This window comes from Meleagris gallopavo, chromosome 5, assembly GCF_905368555.1.
Source record: "Meleagris gallopavo chromosome 5, MGAL_WU_HG_1.1, whole genome shotgun sequence".
In the NCBI taxonomy this organism is placed as follows: domain Eukaryota; kingdom Metazoa; phylum Chordata; class Aves; order Galliformes; family Phasianidae; genus Meleagris; species Meleagris gallopavo.
The window spans coordinates 41,784,917-41,795,999 of record NC_139408.1 but is presented as its reverse complement, the minus strand read 5'-3'; the positions used below and the strand labels follow the sequence as shown (position 1 = coordinate 41,795,999).

The 11,083-nt window shown below is 34.3% G+C and overlaps 1 protein-coding gene across 49 annotated transcripts in view; it reads left to right on the top strand.

The window, feature by feature from the left end:
• Positions 1-11,083, top strand: part of LOC146544333 (uncharacterized) — a 111,022-nt gene that overhangs the window by 52,279 nt on the left and 47,660 nt on the right. For 31 of the 49 annotated variants that reach the window (XR_014883728.1, XR_014883726.1, XR_014883725.1 and 28 more), the window contains one exon: positions 650-725. The exons of 11 other annotated variants lie outside the window; for them this stretch is intronic. Coding sequence is in view for 3 of the 38 variants with exons in the window: in XM_085225458.1 (XP_085081584.1) it covers positions 650-700 (51 nt within the window). In the remaining 35 variants the exon portion in view is untranslated. Of the gene's footprint in view, positions 1-6; positions 178-649; positions 848-1,499; positions 11,082-11,083 lie in introns of those variants that run through there. 7 more of the 49 variants (XR_014883703.1, XM_085225458.1, XR_014883700.1 and 4 more) reach the window with 4 other exon arrangements.

Sequence of the window (11,083 nt, the reverse complement as noted above, 5' to 3'; positions counted from 1 at the left end):
GCATAGGGTCTGAGACTTTTGTTAAAAGAACAGATGGAAACAGCTGGAACTAGATTTCAGTTCCTTTTATATCACAGAATCACAGAATCACAGAATTATAGGGGTTGGAATGGACCTCCAGAGATCATCGAGTCCAACCCCCCTGCTAAAGCAGGTTCTCTACACCAGGTCGCACAAGTAGGTGTCCAGGCGAGTCTTGAAAATGGAAACAGAAATGTGATGACACTATGCAGTCCCATATTGTAAATATCAACAAGTTTATATTTGTTTAATTAAAAAAAAATTCCCACGAGATGTTCATTATGGTCTTCTATATCTATCACATAGAGCCTCAGAAAGAAAAATCTTACATTGGAAATTTTGCTGGCCCTCAATTTATTTAATCAAAATCAGAACTTTCATGTTTCTTTTTCCCTCACTAATACTCAGGTTCACAAAATAAACACTATTCTGTGGATGTAATTTCCTTAAAACTCATAGTGCTGGTTAGCTGTAGATTCAGAACAAAAATTTACCTTTTCTGTCATAGTCCTTACTGTAACTGAGCGATAAGTGCATGTAAAGTTTTCTCTGTTTACCTGGTACTGTAACAATTTCTTCATTTGCAATTGATGAATATATTCATTAACGTACAATGTTTATCTTTCAGGTACTCATCCTTGAGTGCTACCAATTGAATTCCTGTTACATAGAGCTATAATCCACACTGCATGTTTGAAGTTCTGGTATGACTTTACTTTTTAAAGTATACCAAATTAAAAGGTTGATGTTGGAGGATAATCAATAGCTTCCAGAAAGTTATTTTGCTACCCTTTACAATAATAATTAATAAAAGCTGCAAAATATAGATCCTTCCACTTTTACTGAAGTCTAAAAGTCTAAATTGCTAGAAGGCTAAATTCCTGAAGTATATAGAGTATATTGCAGGGACCTACATTATAAGAAAAATTATTAACATATATGCAATGCTTACGTATATTCTAGCTTTTAGAGTTTCCTAACGTTTTAGAGCATCCTATCCTTTTTAGAGTTTCCTTTTGTTTTTCAAGTGATAGTCAAGAGATATTCTTAGGGTAAAAATATAACAAAAATGTTGAAAAAGTCAATACATTTAATTCTAGGCATTCTCATGAAGTCTCCTCTTCATAAGATAATTGTTTTTAAACAGGGATTAAGCTTTTAAAGCATAAAAACAAGGGTTACAGACAGGTGGGGAAGAAGATGGTTTGTAATGACAAAAATGTTTGTGCTATATTCGACAGCATATATTAGTGATTTATTGATTAGGAGTCAGTTAAACAAAGATTGCAATTATAACTGAGCATTTCAACCTCCATTCCAGCAAAAGAGTACTTATGAAAGACATCTACCTAGCTTATCTTCTGATTAATATTTATGGCTTGAGTAGAAGGTAAATATAAAAATGTGAAGTAAAAAACAAATTCATAGGGTTTTATTTGTAATTGAGAAATAGGTCCAAAATCCTTTTCCATTTCCAGATAGTCTGAATCACAGAATCACAGAATCACCAAGGTTGGAAAAGACCTACAAGATCATCCAGTCCAACCATCCACCTATCACCAATAGTTCTCACTAAACCATGTCCCTCAACACAAAATCCAAACGTTCCTTGAACACCTCCAGGGTCAGTGACTCCACCACCTTCCTGGGCAGCCCATTCTAGTGCCTGACCACTCTTTCAGGAAAATATTATTTCCTAACGTGAGAAGGAAAGCAAAGAATCTCTTTGCTGAGAAGTCAGCAAAGAGATTTGGATATGTATGTCTGTGCATGTACACATGGAACCATATTTATATATAGTCACTGTACAACTTTGTTCAGTTATTGTATCTAAATTCCTTAAGATAACAAACATACATAAACAATATGCTATTACACTTGCTGCAGAGTCAAATATTCAGAGCATGATATAAGGTGTCAGGGTTTCGCTGGTATGTAATAAGAGATATCTCTTAAATTTGTGACTTTCTTTGTAGGTTCTTACTAGAGAAAACAACATTATAAATTTATTTGTCATCAATGCTGATAATATCAGTAAAAATGAATTAGTTAAATAGTATTCCTACTGAAATACTACACATACTGAAATAATGATATACAAAAATTTAGAAGAAATTTTTGTCCTATATATAGCACTGCTGTGATAGAAAATTTCACTGGAGACTGAAGCTTGAGGACAAGTCAAGCATAAACTAAAGCAGCTTATGGGTAGCAAGAGGAATTACTGGGACTTAGGAAGCAGAGCAACAGTAATGGCAAATTACAATGTTTTGTGACCTAAGTCAGCTTCACTGCATAATTTGAGAACTCTCCTTATTTCCCCCTCATATACATATTGTCTGTTTTCTTATGGAGTGAAATATGGAGTGACAAGAAGGGGAATAATGACACTTTTCGGGGGTCTGTGATCTAATTCAGTATTCAGAAATATTTAACAAAAGCAGGGAATCTTTACTTTCACATTACTTGCTTAACTAACATCTCCGTTTCACCTCGTTGTATCTGTTGTATCTTTTTATTTACTTAGACCATGGATAAATCTTCACACCTAATTTTAAAGTGGTGAAGGAGATCTATGTGAAGGATTAAATCACCACTTGTCCAGGTAGACAGTTTAGGGGTTGTGCCTTAATGTAGATGCCTTGTATAGTATGTTGATGTGTGTGGGGGTCTGAGAGGCACAGAGGACCTTTGTGGTTGGGTTTTTTTCTATAACCAGCTGAGAAAGACCTTGCCAAGAGCACTTTGGTGACATTACTTATTTATTGTTTCCTAAGTATATTATACTATAAGAAGCTACATACATAGATTGTTCCAAATGTAATTCCTCCTATTTATTTTCTTGAAGAACCACAACAACTCAGTTTAATATAGAAAATTATCAGCCACAAAGAATTATTTTTCAACACAGTCACCACTATTGGCTATATACATTCACCAACAATGAACAAGAGTCTGCATTCATAAATATCACATTCATAAAAATCTGTATGGCCATCCAGAATGTCTCTTGTCTTTCATATCACTGTCTATACTGCTGATATGTACCACTCACCATCTCAATTTGCTTACATCCTCTGTTTGGTCTCTACAAACATTCAGCAAGCATGAATGTCAATGTGTGCATATCTTTCACCATGGAAAAGTAAAACGCCATTTTGTCACTGTCCCTCTGCTGCCATCTGTCTCACAGCAACAGATAACAAAACTAAGCTCTACTACATACATAACACTGATGTAGACAGAACCTGTGAGTTGAAAAATAGATATGTATATGTATTTCATAGAATCATAGAATCCTTAAAGATGGAAGGGACCTTTAAAGGCCATCTAGTCCAACTTCCCTGCAATGAACAGGGACATGCACAGATAGACCATGTTGCCTAGAATATGTGATCCAGCCTTGCCTTGAAAGTCTGAAGGGATGGGGGATCCACCATATCTCTGGGCAACCTATTCCAATGCCTCACCTGTACTGTAAAAGATTTTTTCTTCTTATCTAATCTAAATCTGTCCGCTTTAAGCTTGAAACCTTTTCCCCTTGTTCTATCACCACAGATACTGAAAGGTCACTGTCAGATCATCTCAGAGCTTTCTTTTCTCCAGGCTGAAGAACTCCAGCTCTTTGTATTTGAATGATCATCTATTGAATGATCTATATGTGGAAACCATCCAGAAATTTTGAACTTGATAATTTCAGAAAATAACTTAGAAGTATTGTCACTCTGCATTGGAAAAAAAAAAATGGTGACAGGTCATGAATGCATCTCATATGGGTTGGGATGTGGAATAATAACACTTCAGGTTAGAGATAGCAGGAAAAAAAAATAAAGGCAGATACTGCAGAAGAGACAAGAAGAAGCTTAATGTATTACTCATGGGAAATGCATGACATCATCATTGTTAATCACTGAAGATACTTTTCCATTTACTATTAATATTTCATAAATAAGATGACTCTCATGTGATATGAATCCACAGTTACCCTTCAGAGTGTCAACATCTGAAAAGGTGCCAGGCTAATGCAGAATGCCAAGATAAATCTTTCAAAATGAGTTCAAGTAAATGATCCCTTATTACAGTAGGCTACCATAGCAATCACTAAAGACTCTAGTGAAAAGGGACTTTTATTATTATATTTTTATCAAGAAGTCTTCTGGGACATGTTTATTTGCTTCTCCTCTGTGTCACCCAGCTGTTCCTTCCTTTCATGGTCTTAGGGCTAATTACATAATGTTCTTAATTTATACTCACTGGTAAATCAGTTCAGAGCATTACCTGGAGGGCAAGCTCTAATTAGAGGAATTTCAGAACAAATTGTCTAAAGAACTTGTTTAGTGTGATTAAATGTATGTGATGGGCCTCCTTCTCTTTCTATTTCCCTCTCTTTAAAAACATGAATATTTACCTTACATAAAAACCTGGCAGATTAAAAAAATAATCCCAGCAATGACAGGTCTAATTAAAGGGATATAAAACAAATGCTAGTACTACAAGATAAAGCAAATTGAATTCTCTGTCTGTGGATAAATGCAAATGGATTCTGTATTCTCTCACTGCTGTTTTAATATCTTAAGGTGTCTTACATCATTGGTGAATTAAAAAAAAAAAAAAAAAAGAGAGAGAGAGAGAGAGAGAGATTGTATTTCCAAGGAAAAGAGGGATAAAGAAAAAAGTATTCAGTTGTTTGCCTAAAAGTCCTAAATATTGTAAAATGTCTGGTTTTGTCTTTGTAATGGTTAAACTATAGCAGATATTCATTGGGATGTTATCATAGTCCCTGCCAAAGATTAGAAAGGAATGAGTAGAAATGCCTCTCTGTACATTGACCGGGAAGCAATGAAAAGCTTCTCAGTTAATATCATTACCAAGAATTAAATAACCTGAAAGTGGAATGACTCCTATCTCATGCTGTTTGTAATAGCTGTCTGGAGTTCATAAGAAAAATAGTTGGAAACCAAGAAAAGAGGTGACGTTTAATAAAAGAAGAGCTTCTGTCTTACTGGTGGTACCCCTTCAGATTGTAGACTCCAGAATCAGATTTGTCCACCAAGACTCATAAGCAGAAAAAAAGTTAATGGAAATTTAGGAAAAAAATAATTTAATACTTTATCTTGCTCTGTTCATATAAATATATAAATTATCTTTTTCACAAGAGGGTGAAGAGAGTGATAAATTACCATGCACCACCAACAGTTCAATTCCTGTTCCCTGTGAATTCCTACTATATTGTGTGAATTCAAGGTTGTCTAACATTCTTTAATTAAATTTCTTGTCCTGATTGCACCTTGAATGCATTGACTCTACTATCCCTGCAGCTAATGTAAAATCAACCTTCATCCTGAAATAACACTCACTTGTGTGGTAAGACATCATGTGAACTTGTTTGTCTTTACAGAAAATGTCCTGAACTCATTTTTTCATTATATTCTTGTAAAAACTAAAACCTATATGTGGTGAATTTGAGGAAGTGGAAAAAAAAAAAAAGAAGAAATATTTCCTTATATTTTCTTTGAATTGCTTTTGGATATCAGTGAATCCCAGCTTGATATCAGATTCTTGTGTTCATACTAGTGAGCGTTTTCTCCCATATCTAGAATGTTTGCTTGGGAAAATTATTTGCAACTTGGAATGCTATAAAATAAAACAAGTTTAAGTATTCAAAGACTCATTCAAAATTCCTCAGTTAAGTGGATACTTAGTGTAAAGTGAAGAAAGATGATACATTACAAAGTCAAAAGTGGCCACAGGCCCTGGAAGAAGTTAGATCGCCTTATTTTCATCTTTCTGAACCGGGAGTTGTGCTCCCAGCAGCTCCAAGCTGTAGGTAGGTAGAATGATGCTGGAACTGGGCTCTGGGGGTAATACTGTCCAGGTGACCCTAGAGGCACAATCTGATCAGGAAAAATCTTGGCTGACAAAGGAAATAGTAAATTCCTTTACAGTGGAGATGCACTTGCAAGTGTTAGGTGTCTGTCAGCAGAACAACACTAGGTATGTCTTTTGCAGGAGGTTTGGCGATTGCCTTTAGGAGTCAGGCTTGTGTAGCACAAAGAGAGGTCCTATGTATTTTGTTCAGGGATGTGCATTCTACACATGCGCTCACTTTTAAACCACTCATGCAGTGCCAGAGGGATGGAGGTTTGCAGCTCATTCAAGTTCAAAAATCATGTGGACAACTAAAGAGAAGAAGCAAAGTGTTCAATGAAGAGTGTCTTCTGTTTTCTGAGAATGCATGTAACAGGTTGCCAAGTCTGCCCTATCTCTGCTTTCCATGAGTAATCACATAGCTATCTGTATTACCACAAAAGGATAACAAAAAAAAGAACCAAAGATCCTACCATATTGTTGGCTTTAAATTTAGAGGGAATGAAATTTTTCTCTGGAGTGACTGTGAAAGTTTGCATGCCTGATGAAACTATGAAGATACATATTTCATAATCCCAGTGTGTTCGTGAGTACATCTTCTAATCTGCCTGTGCCTGGATTTTCCTTCCATAATGATAATAATACCTTTCTTGTCAACATTTTTCTCATCTGTTGAAGTTTCTGGTAAAAGAATTATCTGTTATTGGTAACTTGTGCAAAATCTAATGCACTGAGGCTCAATTCCTGGCTCATGATCCAAGCAGTACTGTAATATAAATGGTAATGATATAGATACACTTTTGAAGATTGTTACATATGTATATATGTATATACATATAAAGCTCTGTTGAGTAAAGCAGATAGAATTATACTGAACAGAGATTTAAGACTGTGACACCATGTTTTTACAGGTGTTTTAAAGGAAATTTAAAAGGAATGGTTTCAAATATGAATAGCAGTTATGCTACACACCCTCAGTTTCATTTTGTGACTATTAGATATTATTAGATGTTTTTATATTTGAAGAATATCTTTCTAAAACAGATATATTAAGAACATGTCATTGAATGAAAGAACGTTATGCTTATGTTTCTAAGATACATTAAAGATTCCTAATTCATAGTTTTTATAGTAATTATTTGTGATGTTCATTGTTGGAGTAAATGCCAACAACTGCCAAATAAGTGACAGTTTAAAAGTAGAGTTCTCACACAGTGGTCAAAACCACATCAAAATTCCTCCTGAACTACTTCATTCATTAGGCAATTCAATGTACACTACCAATAACAAAAGCTTAGCTTCACACATAAGAGCTGTTGAGAAAGAGAGAGTGGTAGGAAGAAAATTTTAACTTCATAACTTCGATTCACAGTATTTCTGATAACTGCTGTATTAGAACAAGTTAAGTTTATAGTGCTTGATTGAAAATGTATTTTATTTGCACAAGCTTGAAGTTAAAACTGTGCTATTCCTTGACTCTATGTCTATAAAATAGATAGTGTTCATAGCCCATAAAATAAAATAGATTAACTTTTCACTGGACTTCCTATCAATATTTTGCCATCTAGAAAGTGTAAAGAAACTAGAATTACATGGTTTCATTTCTTACATTTTAACAGACTGGGAAAAGGTTTGATAGAAAAATAATTTTCACTGAATGTTATGCTGTTTTGAAACAAAATTTAAGATTGTGATATTCTACAATATATATATTGTAAAATTTCACCCAGCTTTTCACTTCCTCATACACTTTAGGTGAATGTGCTAATGACTTTCTATATCTGAATGAGCTGACTATTCTCATCTATTATGGTTCAAACTCCTAACTTATTGTTGTATATGATATATTCTCTCATTAATTTCTGCTTCTCTATGAATCCTCAAAGAGTTTTCAAAGGGGGTATAAGAGAGAAAGTGACTTACAGGTTGTCAGGCCTGTCAAACTGGAGGCCAGATAGCAACAGTTCATAAACAAAATATTCTGGCAATATTCTGATAAAGAATCTTCAGACAGCATCAGTTTTCCAAAGAGAAATTCAGCATATATCTCTAATATGTTTGTTGGAAAACAAAACAAAACAAAACTGTTTATATTCAACAGTTAAACAATAAACACGGCTAATGACCTTTCCGTTTTAGTGGGCAAAACTATAGTTATTCTAAAATGACAATTATACACAAAAAGGAAGTTTGGATGTGTTTATTGACTACCTGTAGCACAGATGCAATATTTTTCTTATGCATATAATAATGCATTTTTATAAGCTGAGTTCAAACAAGGTGGTGAGATTTTTTTATTTGTTTGTTTGTGCGTGTTTGATTTTCCAAACTGCTTTGAGATAGGTGGTATAAGAAAAGCCCTATTCAAACTTCTATCATAGGAAAGCAGAACTACAGAATAATTTATGTTGGTAACCGTGTCTCCAGTCCAAAAGAACTGTTAGGGGGATAGAGCTAACTTCAAAGTCAGATCAAGATTTTCTGGGTCTTACTGAGTTTTTAATACATTCAAACTTGAAGATTCTGCATTTCCAGGCAACTTTTTCCACTGCGTATTCATGTTTATTGTGATTTTTTCCTTGTATCTGTTCAAAATTTCCCATGTTGCCACAAATGACCTCTATCTAGAGAAGTCTGTCTCAGCCTTCCCTATAATCATTTTTCTGTGTAGCTGAAGACTGCAATTAGATATCTTAATCAAGGGAAAAAACCCTCCTCATAGATCATGTACTACATCTCTACTGAGTCTAATTCAATTAGTTAGAGGATGCACAAATAAACAAGTAAACACGACCCTTAAAAGTGCCTGAGAGTAGGATATTCATTTATTTTACTCTTCCAGTCATGCATCGTATGATTTGTGACTGCTCATATTTTTATCTTTCTGGTACTGGATCTACCTGCAGTCAGATATGGCTTGACCAGATGCCTCTCAGCAACACATCCCTTGCTTTACCTTTTGCCCCATGATTCTGTGGGTTTTCCAGGTGATCTGTAAATAAGAAGCCATACTTCTCCAGCTTCTACTGTTCTTGAGCAGTCAACCTTCATCTTTTAATCCTAAGCTCACTGAGCTTCTTTAGCCTATCCTCTCTAATGTTTTCCATGTGACACTGGAGATACACATAGATTTTTGAAATTTATCTTTAATTTTTAGTTTATTATCTTTAATTTTCCTTAATTGTTTATCTTTAATTATCCTTAATTTTGAGCACCTTTAGAGTGAATAGCAGCAATAAGATAGGAAGAAAAAATATTCATTTATTTAAAAGGAAGAATTTTTACATATTGGAGCAAATTCTGGCTGTCTTTGAAGGACTATAAAAACTTGCACTGACTTCAGTGGAGTAGGACCTATCCCTGTTATTTTATGACCAATCTCTTCTGTGATGAAGACTTAAAATCTGAAATAGCTTTTTTTTGTAGCTTTTGAAGTATGGAGTATTTCATGCAAAGGTTTTTTTGGTATAAAACAAAACTTTTAATTTTTTCTCAGGAAATGTTCTTTTAATAACTGGATAGTAAAGATCTAACATGGAATCCCATTGTACTAAATACTAATGATGAATTTATTGGATTGGTTGCTGAACATACATTTAATAACTGATTATTAAAGACAATTTCATTTCACTGTTACTAAGTACTCACAGTTATTAAAACAATCTCACTAATTGCTCTGGAATATAATTAATTAATTTATATCAAGCTGGTCTGTGATCAATTTACTGTGTTTCATGACAGACAAGAAAAGTTCATGAAACAGGGACTGCAAGACTGTAGATGTATTTGGGAGTGACAGGGAGAAGAGATATTTTACAAAGCACATTGAATTGAGATTCAAATTTGGAAAAGTATATAATCAACGACATGACTATTTGGGCTCTCATTATACCCTTCTCTGTGGAATGCTAGGGACTCATGTGGATACGGCTTTAAGGCTGAAAGACAAAGCAGTATGAATTATACTTTATCTCTTGACTTCCTTACTATAAAAGCATCCATACAAACGTGGCTCAATAAGGTTCAGATAAAGATTAGATTTCACATTATTAAGAATGAAAAAGATAGCAGGAATAACATCAGAAGTTGTTCTTGCTCAGAATGTGGCTACAAAAGCCACATTATTTGTGGCTTCATAATACAGAAACTATTTATTATTTGATATGACAGTAAGTCAAACATATCTGTGATAAGAAAAAAAGAAACCACAACTGTTGTGATGGATTGCATAAATTATTAGTCATGGTGTTATTTTATTTTTCTGTTAAAGATCATCATCTCTTCTTGAATGAAAGGTGAAACACTGATTTGTCTGGTAACAGCAAATTTCATGAGACTTTTTTTGCCACTACCCTAAACAGATTCTGACCCCTGCAAAGTCATTCATTTAGAAGAAAGGTATCAAGTCAGGCTGTGGGTTTATGTCATAGCATTTTTGTATCACCTGTTTATTCTTCATTCACTTAATTGACTTGCAGAAATTCCAGTCTTTAAATGCCCACATTTTCTTCCCATAGGAAACAATGCAGGAACAGTGTTAATAACAGGACTGACTTTATCCCAGGATTGGACTAGCACATGATCTAGTGGAGCACCTAAACTTAAGCTTGGAAGCACACCTCAGTCCTCTAGATAAACACACCCTTATTTAAAGCCGTTATAGCAGCCGAAGCAATTCTGTTCTGAAAGATATTCTGAAATGAAAGTCACTGATCTGTGGTCTTAGTTTTTTCAGCCAAAGCCACTCAAAGCCTCAAAATGCTTTTGTCTCTTTTGCATACATATCTGTGTGTATGTAAGTATAGTATGTATACATGAATATAACATTTTTTAATATACTTTGGTTTACTACAAGTAGATCTCATAGAACTTTGTGTCTATGCATGACGGGATTAATAATCTTTAAAGAATTTAACTATTACCTTTTCTTCTCCAATATCTCCACCTAATTTCTACTTACTAATAGTTTAAAATTATACCCTAGACTGCTGCAGGATTTTGCATCCATAGAAAAGAACAATTAAAACAAAGAAAAGCCACATATATGCTAATGACAGATATTTTGTATAACATTGACAGCAAAAAGCTGCATTATTGAAAGAAATGCTATTAGATAAAGCAGTCTCAATTTAATAGAAGCCAGACGTACCGAATCACAGCGTTCATTAATTTCTTCCTTTTCTCTTGGTGCACT